General features: G+C 50.5%; 1 protein-coding gene across 2 annotated transcripts; it reads right to left on the bottom strand.

Moving 5' to 3' along the window:
• Positions 1-14,445: 14,445 nt before the first annotated feature.
• Positions 14,446-23,336, bottom strand: TMEM179B (transmembrane protein 179B). Of its 2 annotated transcripts, XM_089781116.1 has the most exons (6): positions 22,379-23,336; positions 16,719-16,906; positions 16,495-16,629; positions 16,243-16,321; positions 15,877-15,957; positions 15,501-15,638 (listed from the first exon to the last, which is right to left on the bottom strand). In XM_089781116.1, exons 1-5 carry the CDS (start codon positions 22,472-22,474, stop codon positions 15,910-15,912), a joined length of 546 nt encoding a protein of 181 aa, XP_089637242.1. In that variant the 5' UTR covers positions 22,475-23,336; the 3' UTR covers positions 15,501-15,638; positions 15,877-15,909. The 2 variants fall into 2 exon arrangements, with proteins under 2 accessions (XP_006118303.1, XP_089637242.1); XM_006118241.5 differs by lacking the exon at positions 15,877-15,957 and having other exon boundaries at positions 14,446-15,638; positions 22,379-22,534.
• Between the last annotated feature and the right edge of the window lie 153 nt (positions 23,337-23,489).

Raw genomic sequence — 23,489 nt, 5'->3', positions numbered from 1 at the left:
CTTAACCCCTCTCCACCCTCAAACAAGTTTTGCCACAGCAAGAGTGAATTCTGTCTTGTTTGGGGGAGCGCTCTCTTGCTGACAAAGTGAAAGCTGCTTATATGGGGCTAGAGGTATTTTTTTGTCGGCATTTTTGCTGACAAAAAAATACCAAACAGCAGCATTCACACACACATTTTTAGCAACAGGGCTGTGTCAACAAAGCCTTGTTACTAAAAGTTCCATTGTGTAGGCACAGGGCCAGCCTGAGGTATTCTGGCGCCCCGGGCACATCAAGCGTGCGGGGGGGGGGGGGAGGAGGGGGGAAGAGATCACACAATACACTTACCTGATTAAGGTGGAGGGCAGAGTGTACTTTGGGTAAAAAGTTCAGATGAGTCTGTAGAGAGAGACTTGTCCTTTTAAAAAAAAAAAAAAAAAAAAAAAAAAAAAGGTGAATCTGCCATTAGGGCAATCTCTCCCACCAGACATGCTGATGTTATTGCAACTAAGAATTCCATCTCTATGATTCTATAATGCTGTTTTGAGCGTTAAGTGGAGAAGGGAGCATGTGGCCTTAAGTTCAAATGGAGGTTTCATAAGCATGGTTAGTACCAGAAGTAGATTTCAAGGTGCCAGTGGGGTAGTATCAGGATATAGGGCATGTAGGTCTTTGAAGAAGCATTTGGCTGTGGGATGTGCAGAGACCATGGTGTCATCAATAGTCACATGGAACGTTGTTATTGCTGCGAGGTGTACTCTAATTGAGGTAATAGAAAGGTGGGATTGCTTTAAATCCAGTAAATATTCGAGGATTGCAGATAGGGGGCATCCTCAGGCCTTGTAATGGGAAGCAGCCCAATGTACAAAACAAGACACTGTGTTACTGTATGTCTTCCTCATTGCAGGCACCTTGCTGTGGAGGGGCACATCCTGTACTAGGTGTGAACATTGTAATTATGTCCGTGAACCATCAAGGTACCATGCCTTGAGGGGGAAGCGTGAGGAGTTGTGGATGGAAAGCTTCAGTTCCTGGTTGGAATAATGTGCTCAGGTGATGTAGGGTCATTCTGTTCAGGAGGGGAAAACTACAGTTGCTGAGGCCAACAAGGTGCTATTAGGATAACTCTTGCTTTGTCCTTCCATATTTTGATAAGTACCCTGTTGAAGAGGGGAAAGGGAGGGCATAGAGCAGGTGATGTCCCACTTGAGGATAAGAGGGTCTCCAATTGAGTCCTTTCCCATGCCCACCCTGGAGCAGTGACATGGGCTCTTTGTTCTGATGGCAAATAAGGCTGTGAGTGTAGTCTCACTGTGCAAATAGCTGTGCTAGAAGTGAGTCGGTCTGCCACTCGGGATCTTATGGTAGAGCTCTGCTTAGGGCATCAGCTGTGGTGTTCAGGACACTGGGGAGATGGTATCTACATAAGTGCATGCCATGAGTTAGGCACCAGCTCCAAAATGCCATGGCTTCCATGCCTAGGGTGTGAGATCGTGCCCTGTCTGTTATATATAAAACATACAGGCTGTATTGTTGGTATATATCCTGATGTGTCTTCTGGTGGTGATGTGAGGTAGGAAACGTTGGCATGCAAGCTGAACAGCCCTGAGCTCAAGGACATGGATACGTAGGGTCCTCTCTGCTGCAGTCCATAGGCCCTGGGTTGCAAGGTCTCCTGTACGCTCCCCGGCCTGTGAGGGAAGAATCCATGGTGATGACCACTGTGGGTGGTGGGGTTTGAAAGGGTATGCCTCTGCATCAATTGTATGGCTTTGTCCACCATAGCATTGCACTTTTTACTATGTTGGGCAACAGATTGTTTTGGGCAGGGGGTGTAGATTGTGCTTGTAATTTGATCTGAGCCATCCCTGGAGGCATCTCACGAATAGACGGTCATTGGAGACAACAGGGTTGTAGGACGCCATGTGTCCTAGGAGTTGTGTCACAGTCCACGACTGTTTACCTGGCATTATGTGGAGCAGTTGGACTAGCTCGCAAATCCTTAGGAATCTGTATGGAGGCAGAGGCTGAGGCATGGTCCCAGTAAATTGTATTGACTGAGTTGGCAGAAGGACTGCCTTGTTATTAAGAGTCTCAGTGATTGGAAGCACTGTTGTACCAGATGGTGTAATGGCATCTTGGGATTCCCCACAATCCTGCAGCCCCACACCTACTTGTCAGTGACATTTGTTCTTGATGACTAATGTCAGAATAGCAAAATACTTAGCCTTAATTTGAGCTATTATTTCATGTTTAACGGCATTCCCCCCCCCCCCCATAAGTTCATTTTGAATGTGTTTTCTCCCCTAAATGGTCATGTATTTCTTCCTTCTTCGTAAATGTTCCTGCATCACTGGATCAAACTTTCCCAGTTATTCAATAACTCCAAGAAAATGTCCATTGTATGATGTTCCCAGCTGCTCATCAGACCCACGGAATAAGTTTCGTTCTGCTAGCAACTGAATGACAGCTACTACTCTCTCAAAAACTTGATACCAGCATTTTTGCTTCCTGGTCAATAAGTTTGTTGCATTGAGGCAATGGGTTTTTCAGCAGATAACCTTTGCTGAAGGTTGCAGCAACTAAGCATAGCTTGTAAGTGTCCTTTTGAGTTTTCGTGCTTGGCTAATTGTATATGAATATTAGACCAGTCATTAAAACCATTAGATGCTAATGAACTTGCCACAGAGCAAAAAACACAACAAAAACAGTAACAAAAGATAGTCAGCTGACACTGAGTAGATCACCCATGGACAAGTTACAATTTCACCATTTGAAAGTTTGCTTTTGCAGTGAAACTTTGAAAAATGTTTCCCAGTCTTATTTTTAGGGAAATCTTCAATAATTTTAGGTAGGCCTTGTTTTATTAAGTACTCTGATATGCCGGGTAATATATTCTGGCCAAGTTGCAGGATCATCAGATATTTCTATTTGGTCAGCAGAGTTGAAGTTGCCTTTCTGCTCTGGCTCTAAACCACTCACATCTTTATCAGAAAAGTATTCTTGACACTCAGTATCTTCAGCATCAGTTACAACCCTTTCTGTAGTCTTATCTTCACCCCGACAATCTTCTTCAGACTGATTTGGCTCTTCAAATTCTTCCTCACTGCTGTTCTGTCTGTGTCATATGCTTTACTGGAGAGTTTTCAACCATATCTGCATCTTCAATGAGCTCTTCTGGCTCAACAGTAGAAACAGGTCTGCTAAAATACTTGTTTAAAGCACCCTTTTGCTTCCGTGTTTCAACTGCCTTTGCCTTACATATATCTCTTCTTACTCGCTTGGGTACTTTCTACCACGGTCTCTTGATCTTTCCCATATTAGGAGAAGTCACCACAGTCTTTTAGACCATTATAGATTTTCACTTTCATATTAAGAAAATAATTTGTTCTGATAGTTGTACAACTGATTTTCAGATGTAGAGTCTGGGTCAAACTAAATAATTAAACAACCCATTTCTATATTACTGCAACACTCTAGCTGACACTTGACACAGACTCCCAAGAGTATTTAGAGTTACGTCTCCCACATCCTAACATAGCAGTCTTGTGAGTAGTACAGTTCAATTTTGCCAGCAGACAGCTCCACTACAGAATACACATACATTTATGTATTAATGTAACTGAACTAAAAAATAAAGCAAATATATTACATAAAGTAGTATTCCAATTATGGATGTTTCAGAATGTGAGGGCATATCTGTTAGGTTGATCTTCCAGCACTTGATTTAGTGGGTTTAGTGTAGACCCCCAAATTGAACACTGAGGGCAGCCACCATTGGCATCCTATACTTCTCTTCCAGTAAAAAGTAAGGGAAGCTGACATGAGCAAGTGCTCCTGTTGGCCTCCCAGTGTAAGTGCTGCAGCTGCAGCAGCTTGGCTTAAGGTTAGCCTAATCTAGCTACAGATTTTGTATAGTTGGATGGCGTACCTTAAGCCGACCTGCCTGGTCTAGTGTAGATCACGCCCTACGGAGCAAAGTTCTCAAATATCAAACTGCTGAAAGTTTGAAGTACAGAACCAAATCCAGATCTTCATTTTTGGGCTCTTAGAAATACAGGTAAATGTTCAATAAGGATTTAAAAAAAATAATGAAGTCTTAGCAATGTGAGACCACTTTTTTGAATCAGGAAACCACTTTTCCTTTTGAGAACCAGCAGAATTAACACAGCTATTAAGCCTGTTCTTGGAATCTTTCAAAATTCCTAGTCAGCAAGCATTGCAATATTAACAAAGATAATGTGTCCAGAAGATACGTGCTGAGTTTCATGGTGGCTATGACTGCTAAGGATTATCCAAAGTGGTTTCTGTATCTACCCACATAGTCAATTTTTCAAACTAGGTCTATACATCAGAACCAATTTCCATGTTAAATGTTTGTTGGGGGGGTAAGGGAGACAAAGAAACATTTTCCGGATGGTCCACTTACCATCCCATCTAAACAGAAGCCATGGCCGAAGCATTGTCATGATCAGGACCTTAGGCATCTAAATAAATGGTCCAATTTTCAACATGTTTAGCATGGAAAGCTTGAAGTGACTGTTGTAGGAGCTGGAAATGCTCAGCACTTGCCAAAATCAGAATGTTTTAAGCTTGATCCAAATCCCAAAGACTCCCTTTGATTTCAATGGGCTTTGGAAGAGGCCCATAATTAGGTAGCTAAATATGGCTCTTGTCAGTATGTAGCATTGTTTCCATTCATTCATTGTGTCACTTATGAAACAGCAATGCACATTAAGGACATCAAATATCACAGAAGTAGATCTGATCAAAATGTATATCAATAGTTGAACATTTTCAAAAAAATGCCATCCTTTATTATGAAACATTTTACACAAAATTAAATCAGTTGCCTTAAGTGCAGGTCAAATATTTTCCATTGCAAACTATCCAATCTTTTCAATAAAGTTTGATTTTTAAAGTTACCAGAGCGCATTGCAGTCTTCTGTTCATTTTTGCTATTTAAAAAGTGAGTCTGTTAAGAGTGTCAGTTCTGTGGTCAAATTCCAGTCCTTAGTGATTTCAGCACCAATGATTTCACTAGGTAATATGGTACCTCACCACCATTGAAGGGCAGTGCCAAGGAGGCAAACACATATTGCCTGCATGTTGAGTCCAAGGTGAGTCTACACAAGGTTATAATCAATTATTTTTGCTCAAGCGATCACTGAGACAAGGACTCAATTCATAGACTCAGACTTTAAGGTCAGAAGGGACCATTATGATCATCTAGTCTGACCCCCTGCACAGTGCAGGCCACAGAATCTCAACCACCCCTCTTAGAATAATCCTCTCACCTATATCAAAGATATTGAAGCATTCAAACACTTTGAAGGACCCAACATGCAGAGAGTCCTTCAGCTGTGATCTGTGCCCAATGCTACAGAGGAAGGCGAAAAACCTCCAGGGCCTCTGCCAATCTACCCTGGAGGAAAATTCCTTCCCGACCCCAAATATGGCGATCAGCTAAACCCTGAGCATGTGGGCAAGACTCACCAACCAGACACCCAGAAAGTTCCCTATAGCAACTCCTATCATCCCTCCATTGACCCATTTCCAACTGATAATGAATGGTCAATTAGTTACCAAGATCCTGTTATTTCATCCAACCATCCTCTTATCATAGAACTGGAAGAGACCCCAGTAGGTCATCAAGTCCAGCCCCCCGCTCTAGGCAGGACCAATCCCATCTAAATCAACCTGGCCAGGGCTTTGTCAAGCCGAGACTTAAATACCTCTAGGGATGGAGACTCCACTACTTCCCTAGGTAACCCATTCCAATGCTTCACTACCCTTTTAGTAAAATAGTTTTTCCTAATATCCAACCTGGACCTTTCCCACCACAACTTGAGACCATTGCTCCTTGTTCTGCCATCTGTCACTACTGAGAACAGCCTCTCTCCATCCTCTTTGGAACCTCCCTTCAGGAAGGGAGTGTGCTATCAAATCCCCCCTCACTCTTCGCTTCTGCAGACTAAACAGACCCAAGTCCCTCAGCCTCTCCTCGTAGGTCATATGCTCCAGCCCCCTAATCATTTTGGTTGCCCTCCGCTGGACCCTCTCCAATGCTTCCGCATCCTTTTTGTAGTGGGGGGCCCAGATTCTAGTCAGCTCTGTCTTTAAACACTAGGGCTGTGTCTAGACTAGCAAGTTTTTCCCACAAAAGCAGCTGCTTTTGCAGAAAAACTTGCCAGCTGTCTACACCAGCCACTTGAATTTCTGCAAGAACACTGACAATCTCATGTAAGATTGTCAGTGTTCTTGCGGAACTATATGCTGCTCCCGTTCGGGCAAAAGTCCTCTTGCACAAATTATGCCAGTCTAGACATAGCCCAAATGTTTTGAGACTCATGGTAAAACAATAGAGGAATTCTTGTGAGCCCATGCTTTGCCCACAGTATAAATAAATATCTTCTCCACTAAACATCCTAATGAGATACCGCAAATGGTGAACTGAATTCAACAGCTCCTGATATGAACAGGTATCAACCTAGTTTTTCATATTTGAGATGTGTGATTCCTGGTAACCCATGACCATATGAAATCTTTCCATTCTCAAGTCAGCATATTAACAAAGCACCTATAATTTTGATCCATGCATTTATTGGATAGGGAAAGAGAAAGGAGGGGCATTAGTGTAGATAAATGTTCAAATTTTAAAAAAAGCCTGAAGGAATTAGGACTGGGCTCCTACATCTCACATTCAGAACTGACTAGGACACTTATGACCAGATTTTCAAAGGTGTGTAAAGATCAGATAGATATCTTTGAAGATCCGAGTTGACATCTGTCTCTTTAGGAGCTTAATTATCTTTGAAAATCTGAGCTTAGATTTCCAAGTCCAATTTTCAAAAATGACTTGAGTCACTCAAGTGCTTTTGAAAATTTTAACTGGGGACCTAAAGAAACAAAAATAGACAAAAGGCAGGAGATATGGTATTCCTTTTCAAAACTTGATTAACTAAATTTTATATTTCTCTATGCCACTTGTTTGTCTGGACAATTTCAGAGGAATAATTTGATTGCATTTGGACACACACACACACACACACACACACACACACACACACACACACACACACACACTATTGTGTTGATATTCCTTGCCTACTCTGTTAGGCTTTTTTATTTTGTGTGGGGGACAAACCCCCTCCCCCAGTGCAGAGACAATCCTTGTGCTTGACTCACCCCTCCTGAGTCCTGTGGTGTGGTCACGGGACTGCAGCCTGCAGGGAAGCCACCAGCACCACGCTCCTCTTCCTGGGCCAACACCCCATCCCACAGCACACTATAGAGCTGTGAGAGGGGAGCAGCCAGCGCAACCCCTCACCAGACCAGATGCTTCTCCATCTCTAACACCTCCCAGTCCAGCTGCTCAATCACCACACCCCACCATGGGCTGGCACCCTGGGCGTAGTTGCAGCTGAAGAGCCATGCACATACCCTTCCCACATCCCACCACCACTGTGCCAAGGGATAGGCACACCGTTGCCCTCGCCAGGCCAGACAGAATTCCTGGAAGGACACTATGAAGCCCACATCCTCCAGCAATCAGTTGTTGAAATGCCAGTAGGTCAGCCTCCACCTGGGTGAAGGAAGAGAGGCCATCATAGCCACCAAGTGGTGTCTGAGAATGGGGCCGGCTGAATACTGGAGGAGTGGGCCTGGGAAAGGTGATGAGAAATATAAATGCCATCCAACCGGGAGTGAGATGACTGTTGACCCTTCAGCTGGGCAAAGGTGAATGTGGTCTCCTCATCCAGGTGGTGGTCACACCAGACATTCACCAGGGACTATTGATCTACTATCTCCCTGAGGGCATCTGCAGCGGCCTGATACTGCTCAGTCTCACTCCTCAATGGTGCAGTTGAAATACCTGCCCAGAACCAGGCATGCACGAGGATCCAGAGAGAGTCAAAGGCAGCAGACACCTGCTGGAAGAAGCAGAGCCTCTCTGGGCCGCTTAGACATTAAGAACATTTAATGTTAGCCCCTCCACCCAAACCTGGAGGTGCAGCAGTTGACCCTGCACAACCACCGCAGTCCCCAGCACCTCAGGCTGTAGGTTCAGGGAGAACAGGGTCACCACCCCAGCTTAAAGGGCAAACAGGTAGCTTTAAAAAAAGCCACACACCCCCCCCATTCCCTTCCCCCCCACTCCAGCCACCAGCTAGCCTCAGCTACCAGAGCAGTATGGATCTCCTGCAGGAAAGTGAGAGGTTGCCACCCCCCCCCCCCCCAAAGAAAGGAGTGCATCTGACTCCTGCAGAGACCCAACCTACAGCCCCAGGTATTTAGAGTGGTAAAGATGAACAGCAGCATTGAGGGGGCTGGGGAAGATCCTCACTGGCAGGAGTTCTGGCAGCTCCCATTGAGCCCCAGCAAACTGACTGTACCCAAGTCTGAGCAGGGCATCACGGAAGCAGTGGGTCCTCTGGTAGGCTGCAGCCTCCTGCCACCCAGTCCCTTTGATCTCCCCTAAAATGGCCCTTACAGTCTGGAGGATGAGAGTCTCCCCAGCACTGAGGGAGAAGAGTCACCTTGTTCTTGGAGCCACAAATTTCCTCCAAGAAACTGCACAGCTTATCCTTTAGCACATCAGGTGTGGGGGCCACAGGCCCCTGAATGCCCTCAAGCCAAAGCCCCCTACAGATTTCGTGGCCAACAAACATGAGTAAACAGGGACTTTGGAGTCCCTGCTGCACTGATGGAAGGGGCAGTGGCGGAGGGAAATAGCCCTAGATGTGCTGGGAGCAAGAGAAACAAAAACTGCCTCCCAGGGGCCAATGTCTGACAAATGCAGCAACAGGGGAAGGGGAAGGAAAGAGGTCAGGGAGAGGAGGGGAGGAAGGAGAGGAGAGGAGAGGGATCAGGAAGAGGGGTAAGAGGAAGGGGAACAGGAGAAGTGGGAAATTTGCTTGGGAGAGGGATGGAGCAGCAAATTAAAGCCCTGGGTGTGGTACCTAAAGCTGTGGGCTGCTGTGAGCCTCTAAGGCAAGCAAATCTGCCAGGAAGCACAGGACCCATTGAGTTTTCATAGGTTTGCCACAACACTGGTTGTGCCCATGAAAGCTCATGACACCATCTACTTGTTTTGATAGTCTTTAAGGTGCTACTAGACTACATGTTGTTTAAGTTTTTCCTGTTACAGTCTAACTCTGCTACCACTCTGACTTTTTAAACACTAAATAGGTTCTTGATGAGGCTGGGTCCCTCAAGCCCTCAGCCTTGGTTAGCAGGCCAAAAGGCTCAGCACACACTGTCCCAACCAGCCAGACCACACTATTGTGCCACTATCTTGGCGAGAGCTCTGTTACCCCATATTCACCATCATGTTGTGATATTGCCTATCAGGGGACAGGTTCCATTCTGCTGAAAGCCCTTATTCCAGCTAAAGCCATACACGATTGGTGCAGTTAGCAGATGTTTGTCAATGGTCACTAAAATATGCTGGGGAATCTCCCAGATGTAAGATCACAAGAGGAAAGCACAAAGGGGTTAATCATCAGTAGTTATTGTCCAGCAAGGGGGTTACATGTTCAATGACTTACTGGAACAAAGCCACCTCTGGGAACTGCTCTGCCTTGTCTGGTGGGCATTGCTGAGTCACCAGACATGCCTGGACTTAGTGCCTTGGCCCATGTGCTTGGAGAACATAACACAATAACACCATGCTTCATCTTTCCCATCTCTTCTACCTATGCTGTGGAGACTGTCTGGACACAGAGGAAAACCCTGACCAACCTGCAATATCTAGTGGGAGAAGGAAAAACTGCTTCATCTGGGTGTCATGCTGGCTACAGATTGGGCATTCAGACCAGGTGCTTACTTTATTTTGGTACTTACTCTGACTTTTTGCCTATCTATAAAGGTGTTTTACTATGTATCTTCACTAGTGAGTTTGCCTAAACTGTATAGTAAATGTGCTCAGGTCACTAAAGGTTGGGGCATGTCCATTTTCCATTGATAGACTGGGGAACCCATCAATAAGCTTGCATTACACAAGAAAGGGTCTTGAGCAGTGCAAAAATGGTATTTTTCCCTAAGGTACAGTGTTGGGAGCTGGGAGCATTTGGCTGGTGCCTCTCTCTGCATGATTCATATGTGGCTCTGGGAGCATTCATGCAAACTAGACAGGTGTGCAGCTAAGCCAGCCTTAGGGAAAATGCCACCCCACCCCCCAAGTGAATTTGAATTTTGGGGTCACTGGCCACCAGGATCATTGTGTTCCCCATTGCCCCGGTCCTGCCCCTTCCACCCCAAGCACCTTCCTTCATTGCCCCAACCTCTGCACCTCCTTCCTGTGCCCCCAGTCCTTGCACTGCACCCCTTTGCTCTCAAACCCCTGTACCCCCTTCACTGCATCTGCCTCTTGCGCTCACTCCCTGTACTGTGCGCCCTTCTCCCCCAACCCCTGCATCCTCCCCCCTCCGCAGCCACGTGGGCAAGCCGCCCCACTGGCTGTGTTGCTCACTCTCCCACCCGACTACTGCGCCTTTGCCCCAGGCGATGGGCAGAGCAAAGCTGCGGGTGCCTGAGCCCAGGGGGAGTTAGCGACGTGAACGCAGGGAGCCCGCCGGGGTGCGCGGGGGCAGAGAGCGCGCGGGACTGGGACCAAGAGCGCTCAGGGCCAGGAGCCTGCAAGCTCGCGGTCAGACTCGAGCAACCGCAGCTCCGGCCCCGCACATGCAGCCCCCCCCATCTGCCCCCCCTTTTAGCTCGGGGAGTGTCACTCATCAGCACCCTCCCCGCCCCAGCCAGGATGGGGCCAGTCCAAAGGGGCCAAGGGCTGCAGCGGCTGCGCACGTGGAGTGGGGGAGGAGGGGCGGGCTGGCGTCCAGCTGCTGAGGTGGGAATTCAGAGCCTGCTCCGACGCCCCCTTGGGCAGCAGGATCTCGGCCCCGGGCAGCCCGGCGAGAGGACGCCGGGAGCAGGCTGGGGATTCCCACCAAAGCAGCTGGACGCCAGCCAACCCGCCCCTCCCCCGTGAGACAAGCCGGGCTACCGAGAAAAGGGGGCGCAGGGCTCCCGAACCTGCCTGCGCCCTGGGAACCGCGTCACTCGCTGCGAGCGGCGACCCCCCAAAAAAAGCAACCTTACCTCAAGGCGCCCGTACTTCTCTGAGCTGCTCCGCGCCTGGAGTAGGGTTTTTAAACCGTGTTCTCCCCGAGGAGCCCCACCCCCTTGTTAAGGGCTGATAGGTGCTAACGAGCTTAATAAGGACCAAAGCCCCATTGAGCGCCTCTCAGCCTTGCCTAGGAAGTTGCTAGGCTCAGCACAAGGACCCCAAAGAGAGCACACTGCATGTGCCAGGGGTGGGGAACCAAAGGGCCAGGGGTTGGATGCAGACCCCAGGTTGCCTGGATCCAGCCTCTGAAGCTTGGGGCTCCCCCCAAAGGGCCCCATGTTAGTGAATAGTGTGGGTTTGGTTGCTTCTCGCTTGTGTGTGGGCCCTGATTGATTTTTCTGTGGGTCAGTGGCCCCCAACCCAAAAAAGGTTCCCCACTCCTGCCATAGTCAAGCAAAAACCACCCCAACCACACACACCCTAGGGTCACCTAATGGCTCCCCCTATCACCTGGAAAACTTCCTCACTAAACTCCGGTTAACTGCTTCTAGTCACTGTTGCACTTGTGGTGGCTGACAAAGACAGTGGTGCTCTGTCCAGCTATATATATTAATTTCAGATTTCTGCATCCGGATGCCCCTCCAACCTGAGGCCCTGTTTCCACTAGCACATATGTAGCCAAATCTTTGGCCACTCAGGAGTGTGAAAAAAACAGATCCAGGCTTAAGCAACATAAGTTTTGCTGGCATGAGCACACTTGCACGGTGCTGGGTTGGTGGGATATGCACTCAACAGAGCTGCTGCATTCCTTGAGCTGCTTTTATTACATCGCCGGGCGGGCTCTCTCCCATCTGCATAACATGGCTAGGTAAGTGCTCGGACAGTGGTGCAGGGGTATTGGCTTGGCTCTGGGCAGGTGGGCAGAACAGCTGGAGGGACAGTAGCTATGCACACCAGGGTTCCCAGATCTGTAAGGCTACGTCTACATTGGCAAGATTTTGCATAAATACTCTTTAACACAAGAGTTTTTGCGTTAGAGTATTTGCACAGGACAGCATCTACACTGGCATGTGTCTTTGCGCAAGAGATGTGCTTTTGCACAAGAGCATCCGTACCAGTGTAGACGCTCTCTTGTGCAAGAAAACTCCGATGGCCATTTTAGCCATCGGGCTTTCTTGCGCAAGAAATTCATGTTGCCTGTCTACACTGGTCTCTTGCGCAAGAACAGTTGCGCAAGAGGACTTATTCCTGAGTTGGAGCATCATAGTTCTGATTTCACAAATTAGAACGTCAGTGTTCTTGCGCAAGAACTCCCCACCAGTGTAGATAGGCAGCATGTTTTTGTGCAAAAGCGGCCGCTTTGGCGCAAGATCGTGCCAATGTAGACACAGCCTAAGAGTGAGGCAGGAAAGAAAAGAGCAGCATTAGGGGTCGGCGCATGGCTATGACTTACCGCCCCCCCCCTTAGGGGTTACAGAGCCATTGTGTCAGCCACAGCACAGACACAGCTTGAAAGATAGCTCTTGTGCCAAAGTGGGGGGGGGGCTTTTTTAGGTCAGGGGCACTACCCCACAGAAAAATCAGGGGTCACACACAAGTGAGAAGCAAAAAACTAAACCAAACCAAACCAAGCCAACAAACCATAAACAAAAAGACAACCCCAAACCACAGCCCTCACTGACCTGGCCCTGCATAAGAAGTAGGAACTAAAAACCCCTCACAGATGTAATCCTCAACTGAGAAGCAGGAAAAAATGATGCTCTCCACAAGCTGCAGCCTGATGGAAGGGGGAAATGCCAAGGCTCTGGGCTTACTCCCAGAGCTAGATTAACTCTCCTGGACATCTGGGGCTACTGGATTTTGTGAGCCCTCCCCAGGCTCTGGAGTGGAGCCAAAAATAAGAGGTTCAGTGTGCAGGAGGCGGCTTTGGGGGAGCAGGCTGAGGGTAGGAGTGCAGGGTCTGAGTGGGAGGTAGGATGCTGGAGCAGGGTGGTTGTCATGGTGCAGGGTCTGGGTGGGTGATAGGGTGCAGGAGTGGGCTGGAGTGGGCTGGGGGTGGGAGTGTGCAGGAGCTGGGTGGGGGCATAGGGTCAGGTGGAAGATGGCAGGGGATGGTGGTGCCTACCTGGTGCAACTCTGAAGGAGCACTGCAGAAAAGCCTTCCCTACAGGCACCCCTCCATTCCCATTGGTTGCAGTTCCTGGCCAATGGGAGTGATGGCAGTATTTCCCTGCAGCAGACAAGAGCTGCTTCCTCCCCCTGCCAGGCTGAGGCTGTGGGCCCAATTTGGCCATGATTTTTGGGGCTGACCCTCCACCCCTGCCACTCCGGCCATGCTAGCTCATACTACTGCATGGGGGGAACCCCAAGCCTCATGGGCCAGATCAAGGCAAGCCACAGGTGCATTGGGTGGTCATTTGACATGAACTCAGAGATTCCAAGGCCAGAAGGGACCATTATGCTCATCTAGATCACGTCTACACATCAGGGCTAAACTCAAAATAAGCTACACAACTTGAGCTATGCTAATTGCGTAGCTTGAGTTGAAATAGCTTATTTTGACTTTTGGCGCAGTCTACACAGCAATTATTTGGAAATAGAGCACTCTTCCCCCAACTGCCCTTACTCATACAATGAGGTTTACAGAAATCAGAGTAAGAAGCCCATTATTTCAAATTTATTTCGAAATAACAGACTTGGTGTGTAGACATGTTATTTAATAATGCTGCTGTGTAGACATAGTCCTAGTCTATGCTGCATAATGGGCCAGTGCATTTCACTAGTGGGTTTTTTTTCATCTGGTCCACCACTTCTGGCCAGGCTAGAGCACAGCTTGTATAAGAGACATCCAGATGTGATGTAAACACTCCAAGGGATAGTGGATCTGCTGCATCCCTAGGTCACTTGTTCTGACAGCTAATTACCCCCCTAAAAATCTGCACCATTTTTCCAGTCTGAAGTTTTCCAGCTGTAGCTTCCAACCATGGGATCTCGTTCTGCCTTTGCTCTTGAGAGCACAGAGCCCCCCTCTCCCATCAGAAACCCTCTGGCCATATGGATATTTATCAACCATCATTCTTGTCATTTCTTCACCTTCTGGTCATGAAGTGAGCTTCCATAGTCTACTGTATGGTAAGTTTTCCAGACCTCACTTGACTCTAGTGGCTGTCCCCTGTACCCTTTCCAACATGTCCCAGCACAACATGACCCAGCCATATGCTGGCTTGTCTCAGCCCTACTTAGGGGATGAAGCTGGAGGAAATCAGAGCCTGCAATGGAAGAGCTACTTAGTATTTAAAATGTGGGAGAGGGTCTAGCCCTCCCACTTGCTACCTCCTGTGGCAGGGGAAGGAGAGGGTGTGTTCTGGGAAGACAAAATGGCCCTTGCACAAGCTGATCTGGAGAAAATCATCGTTTTAATAACAAGGTTTAGTACAAAATGAAAAGGCACAAGAAATGGACCCAGTTTCACAGACAATAATATGGCAAGGCTTAGTACAAGGAAGAGACCCCCAAGCCCTGGGCAGAAGGGGGGCCACAGAGGCACTTAGACATGAATGGGCTCTTCTGTGTTGCTCTGGTCTTCATACACCCTACAGAAGGCACTTACTGGCCCAGCCAGATTGCCTGCACTTAGGCAGCTGTCTTCTCTCTGGCTCCTGGCATGAGGGACCCTCTCGCTGAGAGGGTATGGCAACTGGGCCTGGACATTGGCACTTGGGTTTCAATGGCTTCCCAGCCCCATATCCTGTAACTAGTGTCACAGTGGTGCTGCTGGGGCTTGTCTTTCCCAGCCAGGCAGGAACTTGGGCCGAACCCTCCTTTCCCCATTCCACGAGAAGACTCTCTGTCACCACTGAACTAGTTCTGTGGTTACACACGCCCAGCTGGGATGGTCTCCTGCAATCCCAGGGTCTCTGGGAACTAAGGCAGATGCACCCAACCATCTTATGTAAAGCCCATCACATTGACATCAGAGAGCTTTGGGAGGGAGAAGAGGCTGCTGGTGTCCCCAGATTCAAGGGTTACGGAGCCTACAGCCAACGCACTCTGCCCAGCTCACATGTTTGCTGAGACCCTCTCATGTCCACAGCTCCCCCAACAGCCCATAGCATGCCTGCATGTGAGGTAAAACCCTAACCCTGGCCCACCTCCTCTGGAGGGGTGGTGGTGGGAAGAGATACGTAGTGGAGGCCAGATGCCTTCACCTGGGATTGGGCTTATGCCACACAGCCAGGATCATTGGCCAGCCCTTTGGCTTCTCTTGCTACAGAGAACCAGAATAGCCAAGGGAGGACAAGCAGAGCACCCATGGAGCCAGAGGATAGACCTGGGGGGGTGTCTTCCAGCCCTCTCTTCCCCTCCCCCTCCCGCTCTCTCTCACACACACCCTTTTCCCAAACTGGGGCTGCTTGTCCCTCCCTGGTCTTCTCACGGCCTTTGTGACCGGGCACCAAAGATGGCCTCTGTCTCGGCGCTCCACTCTGGGTCATTGCGCTGCAGGAGCTGGAACGGGGTTTCCCTTCTGCGTTGCAGGAGCAGCAGGACCAGCAGCAGACACCAGAAGAAGAAGTTCACCCAGGCAGCTGCCTGTTGGAGTTGGGAAAGGCTGGTGAAGCATGACTGCATATCGCTCTCCTTGCCCATCTGCCTCAGGCTCTTCCTCCGAAGTGCCTGCCCCAGGAAGCAGTGGCCAGACTAGTGGCTTGTCCAGCTGTTTGTCCTGTCCACTGCTTTACAAGCAAACAGTTGGTGTAACACACCCAGCCCCCATGGGATGTGAGTCCCTCCTCTCCTGAAGCATGAGGGAATTCAACTTCATTCTTACCTCAACCCCCATCATCAGTGGTCACCACGATACTCAACTCTTCCTCAGTCTGGCTGCCTGGAGCCCCCCAAGCTCATTGCACTGCAGCAAGTCAAATTTCCTCACATGAATTATGCAGGGCCCAGCTGTTAAAGGAATACTGCCCACCTTCTTCCCCTCCCCCACTGTCTCATCTCATGGGACAGGGTCTGAACCGGGGGCTTCAGAAGACTGGCTCTCACTTGCTGTTCAAGCTGCGCTGGTGCTGCTGTGCTCCCATGTTTCTCTCAGCAACTGCCAACCCTCCTTGAAAATCTTGGGGTCAGGACTTGTGTGCCCCTCCATGCCCCACCAGCCAGCACCCCCAGTCCCGGGGTTTGTTCTCACCTCAGCACTGTAGAGATTGTCATAGAACCTTGCTGCATTATACTGTGGGGACCATGTCACATGCTGGGCCTCTTGGCAGCTACAGTGGAGTTAAGAGAAGGCAGAGCACCTATTAGCTGGAGAGCTAGAAGAGGTCAATCCCCCGCACCCGCCAGGCTGAATATTGACACTGGGTCAGAGCCTCTGGCTGCTGAGAGTGATGTCCCTCTGCACGTGGGCAGTGCAGTCCTCCTCAGAGAGAAACCCACCTACCTTTTCACAGCTCTGGTCTGGAGGATGGACGAGCACAGAGTGTCCATCCCAACCCGGAGGATGCAGGCTGAGACCAGCAGGAAGAAGAGGATCACAGCAGAGATTGCCAGGTTCACAGTGAGCCAAGTGCGAGCCCTGGTTTGGGACGGGTGAGAGATCAGTGGGACAGCCCATGGGATTGGCTGGCTCTAACCGCCCTCCACGCACCCATGCCCTCTGCTCACCACTGCCCCTCGTCCATGCAGCAGCTGTAGATGCCGTAAAGCAGCACTGAGAAGCAGTACAGAGCGATGAGGATGGAGATGGCGGCGACAAAGTAACAGAGGGAGATGTTGTTGAAATGAGACAGAGTGAGGACTGTCCCATTCTTGGCTACGGACCCATATAGGATACACCGGCCACCAAACTCCCCCTGGGAATGAGAAAACAGAGACAGCATCTTGGGGGGCGGGGCAGAGTCTACTGCACAAGGGACAAGGACACCCCTACTCGGCAGCATGTTCTATAGCAAGGTAGTGAGGCCCCAATGTCTCTGCCAAAGATTGGGGGTGGCTGTGAGAGGAAAAAGAGGATGGATCTCCAACGATCTTGGAGGTACCTGTATGGCCCCCCCATTACTAGAGTATAAGCGGGGGAACTGAGGTCCAGCTCTTCAAAGGTATTTCGATGCTTCACTCCTCTGGGAAGGCCTGTACTCCCCAGAGGAGTCAGTTGCTTAAATAATTGTGAGGATCTGGGCCATACACCAAAAGGCTATGGTGTACCTGTCTCTGGGCTGGCACATCTGCAGTCACACATTTACCCAACCCAATACACACCAATCTTCTGCCATGCTGGCGCTGTGCCTGGGTGTGTTTTGCACTGGGATTTCCGGGGTGTGTCCTAAGGTCCCTGAAGCTGCTCCAGGAATTGGTTTGTGGTGTATTGTGGGAGAACTTGGATGCCCTTCCTAGGCTCCTGTGTGGAATTGGCTCCAGGCTGCATCATTGAGACACAGGGTCAGTGCTACACCCCCTGCTTTGGATTAAGGATGTTAAAATGTGGTTAATAGACTAGTCAATAGGCCTTTCCGCATTCCTCCTTTGAAATGTACAAGAGCCTCTGCTGATTCCACCGACTCTGGGCCGCATGCGGAGTGCCTGCTTTGAAATACACAAGAGTCCCCAGTGGGGGCTCTTGTGCATTTCAAAGCCATGGAGCCTGGGGTCAGTGGGCTCCATGCTATGCTGCATGCCGCATGCTGCTAAGAGCCCAGTGTCAGCTGGGGAGTCCTCAGCTGCCCACAGGCTCCATGGCAGCTGCCCCTTTGAAATGCACAGAGGCAGCGTTTTAAAGGAGCAGCCGCTTCACAGATGATCCGTGGATCAACTGTGAGGCAGCTGCCCCTTTGAATCATGGCCTCTGTGTGTTTCAAAGGGGCAGTGGAGCCTGGAGTCAGCTGAGGATTCCCCAGCTTATCCCGGGCTCCACGCAGCACTTCCCTGGATCCCGGGGTAAACTGCGGAGTCCCCAAGTGATCCCAGGTTCGGGAAAATGCCGTCTGGAGCCCGGGATCAGACTGGGGAGTCCTCAGTTGACCTCAGGCTCCACAGCTGCCCCTTTGAAATGCACAGCTGTGCAGCACTGCCACTTTGAAGTACCCCTGGCTCCCCTCCCCTTCACTGCCTCTATCTCATAGAGGCAGCAACAGAGTGGGAGGGGGTGGATATCAACTAGTCAAAAGACTATCTCATAAGCAAATGCTTATCGGATAGATGACTAGTCGACTAGTCTTTAACATCCCTACTTTGGATCTGTAAGAGGAATCCCTTCAGAGTGCCAGGTCTCTAGGAGTCTCTCTTCCTCCAGGATAAGCCATGCAGCCAGGGGCGGCCCGTGGATGCAAGCAACCTCGGCAGTTGCTTAGGGCACTGCATTTAACACGGTGCCCAATGATGATGTCATGCTATTGAGGGCTATGGAGACGCGGGCACCGATCACACATTCTGCCTAGGATGCCAGTTGCCGGCAGCTCTCCTCGAGCTGCTCCTGGATGCAGCTTTTCCACCGCCTTCAGCTGGACCTCTGGGCCTCCAACACCCCTACTTTGCACCATGAGCTTCTACTGATTGATACAGACCCTGACAGAAGCTTGTCCACTCTTCAGGGATTAATGCACCTTGCCAAACATCTGTAGTAACACCAAACAGTGTCACAACAGTTGGGGTTATCAGGGTAAGGCACACAGCACAGGAAATCCTTGTGTAGCACAGGGACCAGACGGTTAGAGCACAGTTCATTCCCAGAACCCAGCCACATTAAAGTGAGCCTCCCCCTTCAAGCTATGTTACTGAATCTGTCCTCCTTGGTCAGAATCCACATGAGAACCCTGGCTCTTCCCAGCAGCCTTCCCACTCCTTTAGTCTCCTGGTGAATGCTGATTCACTTCCCTTGGGTGAGCTGTCCCTCAGGGTCTTGGCTTGCTAGGCATCAGAGTCCTGGTGACTGAATTTGCCATTGTCTGCTCAAACGCTGTACTGATGTGGAGCCTAAGCTCCAGGCAGCTAGGCCACACCAGATCTGCCCTCAGAGGAAGCAGCTCCTTCCCACTGGGCAGTGTTCCCTCTATTTTTCATGTGTGGAATGAATTCTGTTTTGCACACCTAGGCATGTGTGGCTGTGCACCACCAATATAAATACATGCTACTGCTGGGTGTGGATGCTCTGCTAATCAGCTGGGTGGCTGCCCAAGTGCTTAGCTTACAGCAGGGGTGGGCAATAATTTTTAATGGGGGGACCACTCCAAGATTTTGGTAAGTGGTCAAAGGCCGCACTTCTATGGAGGGGGAGGAGTATGGGACAGAGTTTTGGTGTCGAAGGGTGCTTGGGATATAGGACTGGGATCCAGGAGGCAGTGTGGGGTCTGAGAGGGAGTTTGGGTGAAGGAGGGGGTTATGATCCGGGGCAGGGGCTTGGGGGGGAGGGTCAAGGAGGAATTATGGATGCAGGAGAGGATTCTGGCCTGGGAGAGAGGGATAGGAAGGGGTGTAGAGTCTGGGATGGAGTTGTGATCTGGGAGAAGAGCTGAAAGGGGGTGACATGGGGCAGGGAACTGGGATGCAGGGTCAGGGAGGGTGTATGGGTATAAGAGGGAGTCTGGGGGAAGGGTATAGGAGGGAGTTGAGACCTGGAGGAGCTGGGAAGAGGGGATACAGAGTGTTTGAGTGGTGGCCTGGGGCAAGTAGTTGGGGGAAAAGAGGGTCTGGGATGTCAGAGGTAGGCTCGGGCTGGGAGGCACTGACCTAGGTGGGGGGGCAGGTCTGCTTCATCTGGCTCTGCTCCAACACAGGGAAAGAGGGAAGAGGCTTCATTCCCTGACCCTGCCTTCAGCAAAATTGTTCAGCTCCTATTGGCCGGAAACTGGACAATGGGAGCTTGGGGATTTTGTTAGGGATGGGGACACCACAAGGTGCTTTCTCCTCCCTGCGCAGCTTGGAGAGCAATTAGGAGCCTGCTGTTTAAGCGGCTGCAGCTGCTTTTTAACAAGGATGCAGGGGAGGCAGCCACTGGCCGGATTTGGCCTATTAGCTGCCTCTTGCGCACCCCTGGCTTAGAGGGAACAATGCCACTAGGTAACAGTGCAACACACGAGAAACTGAGGCACACAGGACTCAGGGAAATATTACAAAATAGTCCTACTTTGTGTCAGCTTGCTACAGTTTTGCTGAAGCATCTCTGTTCCAGCACTTCCTCTGACTGTCCATTCCAACTGAAGGACAAGCTATGAAGTCATTGGAGGAGACATAAGTAACTCACCCAAGGTTACATAGGAGGCCCGGCTTGGAGCAAGAGGATGTGCTAGCGAGGTGCAAAGGGCTGGGGCATTTCATCAGCAAGTTCTTTACCCTGACTGAAGCAGGTGTAGGTCCACTGGCTGTATCCAGTCTGGCTAGCACCTGTCAAGCCCTGAGCACTGGGGGAAAGAATTTCCTCAGATTCTCAGTGGAGACCAGGCCTGAGAACCCCATAACCTGGCTCTGTCACTTGCCTTCTAAGCTCTTAGGACCAGGACTGACTTCTAGGCTGTGTCTACACTGGGCCACTTATTCTGCAAAATCAGCCGCTTTTCCGGAATAAGCTGTGAGCTGTCTACACTGGCCCTTGAATTTCCGGAAAAGCAACGATGCTCTACTGTACAAAATCAGCCGCTATTCCGGAAAAACTATTCTGCTCCCACTCGGGCATAAGTCCTTATTCCGGAACACTGTTCCGGAAAAGGGCCAGTGTAGACAGCCCAGTAGTCTTTTCCGGAAAAAAGCCCCGATCGCGAAAATGACGATCGGGGCTCTTTTCCGGAAAAGTGTGTCTACATTGGCCACAGATGCTTTTCCGGAAAAAGGGCTTTTCCGAAAAGCAGCCTGCCAATGTAGACGCTACTTTTCCAGAAAAACTGAAAACGGAATAGTATTCCATTTTAAGCAGTTCCGGAAATTCATGCCAGTGTAGAGACAGCCCTAATGTTGCTGCGGATGGGGCTGTTTCGGTGCAGCCAAAAGGCAAATACAGTACAGAATGCAGGGAAGGGAGAATTGAAAACATCCACTCAATGTGCAACTGGCAGTCAAAAAAGCAAATAGAATGTTAGGAATCATTAAAAAAGGGATAAAAAAATAAGACCGAAAATATTTTATTGCCTCCATATAAAACAATGGTATGCCCACATCTTGAATACCGCGTACAGATGTGGTTGCCTCATCTCAAAAAAGATATATTGGCTTTGGAAAAGGTTCAGAAAAGGGCAACAAAAATGATTAGGGATTTGGAACGGGTCCCATATGAAGAGAGATTAAAAAGACTTGGAATTTTCAGCTTAGAAAAGAAGAGATAGAGGTCTATAAAATCATGACTGGTGGGAAAAGTTATTTACTTATTCCCACAATATAATGAAATTAATAGGCAACAGGCTTAAAACAAACAAAAGGAAGTTTTTCTTCACCCAGTGCATAATCAACCTATGGATCTCCTTGCTAGAGGATGTGGTGAAGGCTAAGACTTTAACAGGGTTCAAAACACAGCTAGATAGATTCATGAAGGTTAGGTCTATGAATGGCTATTAGCCATGATGGGTAGGAATGGTGTCCCTAGCCTCTGTTTGTCTGGAAATGGGTGACAGGGAAGGGATCATGTTAAGATGACCTGTTGTGTTCCCTCCCTAGTTTAGGGCATCTGGTATTGGCCACTGTGGGCAGACAGGATACTGAGCTAGATGGACTGTTGTTCTGACCCAGTATGGCTGTTCGTATTTGGTGGGGAACCAAGTGTCCCCGTCCTGAGACACACAGCCCCTGCGGAGGGTGGAGCCTGTGTGCACAGGGAGGGGTGTATGTATAGAGGCAGGCAGGAAATGCCTTTCCAGAGGCCTCAGCTGACTCGCATTAGCTCCAGGGCTGTGAGCTCACATGACAGCTGGGAGCTGAGTGCAGGAGGGCGTGGGAGCCAATCCAGCAACCGGGGGGCCTGGGCGATGCTTCTCCTCCACTCACCCCCCACCTGGCCAGAGACGAGGAGTCTGCTCAGGGCTTTTAGCCCCTGACCCGCTAGGCGCCCTGTGCTGCCAGCGCTCGCTGCCTGCCCAGAGATGCGGCTTGAAAGGAGCGAAGGAGGCGGCAGGGGCCGAAGCAAGGGGCTGTGACGGGGCTGAGGCAGGGGGAAGAAGCTGGGCGCCATGAGCTGCCCAGAGATTGCTGGCGGGGGAGGTGCAGTGGCAGGAGGGGGCAGCTGCGACACGTGGCACGGAGACACCAGTAGCCCTGGGAGGGGCTGCAGACCGGGGCCAGGGGTTCCCCGCCTCCTCCATCCAGGGGGCTGTCGCCTTTCACCCAGCCCCCGCCCCCCCGCCCCGTACCTGAGTGACCGTCAGGGCTGAGGCGCTGATGACCCCGCAGAGGAAGGCAGCTCCGTGCAGAGCCAGCTCCGCCAGCTGCAGCGCGGACACCGCCATGTTCCCCTCGGCGCCCCGAGCCCCAGTCCCCGCCCCCTGGGGAGGCTCCCGGCCTGCGCTGTCCCCCGCCCTCCCTGCACAACCGAGCCCGGCGCGAAAACACGAGCCCCGCTTCCTGGCGCGCAGTGCGGGGCTAGTCCCCAGCGCTCCCAACCGCGGCGCCCAGCCACTCCTGCCACGCGCCAAAGGGGCTTCGGCCTGGGGGTGTCAGCGCAAGCGGCCCCGTCCCAGCACACACGGCCCCGATGTACAGCAGCGTCCAACAGCCCCGCAACCGTAGGGCTCCGGGCGAGGGCCGGTTCGCCGTTCAACAGATCGCAGGCTTTTGGTCACTCACTGACTGGCACCATATGACCCCTTGAACTTGCGGCCGGGATCCTCGGGGCAGGGGGGCACTGCTGGGGTTGGGGACGGCTGGCAGGCTCCTTACCCAGCTCCCTGCAAGTGGCCAGCATGTCCCTGCAATTCCTGGGGGAGGCTCCCCCCATGAGCTCCAGCTCCCAGCAGCAGAGAACCAGACTCAACCAGGGCTCCAAACGCAGCCCACAGGAGAGGCTGCACCCCAGACATGCCAGCCTGCCACTCTGCCCCCTGACCTAACCCCCACTCTCAGCATTAGCCCAGGCAGCTCCCTGAGCTGCTTGGGCAGCACCAGACACAGCTGTACCAACCCCTGCAGCAGTCACAGAATCCATGACTTCCTGGGCAGAAAGAGCCTTGCTCATTAGGATAGTATCCAGCCTGACCAGTCAACACCTTAAGCACCACAGCTGTGCCCAGCAACAGTATGGGATTTTGAATGTGGGGTGTTAATGAGTAACTGGTTAACCCCCAGCCAACTGACCCCCAGCTGACTGCAACAGCCCCATCCCAATAGGGGGCACTCCAGCCCACCCACCCCTTTTAATTGGTTAATCAGTTCAGTAACAGTTAACCAACTAATTAAACAGTTTTACATCCCTATTGTGCATTGTTTCCTAGCGATTTGTAGATATGCAGCAACATGTGAAACAGA

This window comes from Pelodiscus sinensis, chromosome 11 (genome assembly GCF_052426305.1).
Source record: "Pelodiscus sinensis isolate ZL-2025 chromosome 11, ASM5242630v1, whole genome shotgun sequence".
Taxonomy (NCBI): Eukaryota; Metazoa; Chordata; order Testudines; family Trionychidae; genus Pelodiscus; species Pelodiscus sinensis.
The sequence above is the reverse complement of the archived record's forward strand: the minus strand, read 5'-3'. Positions and strand labels throughout refer to the sequence as shown.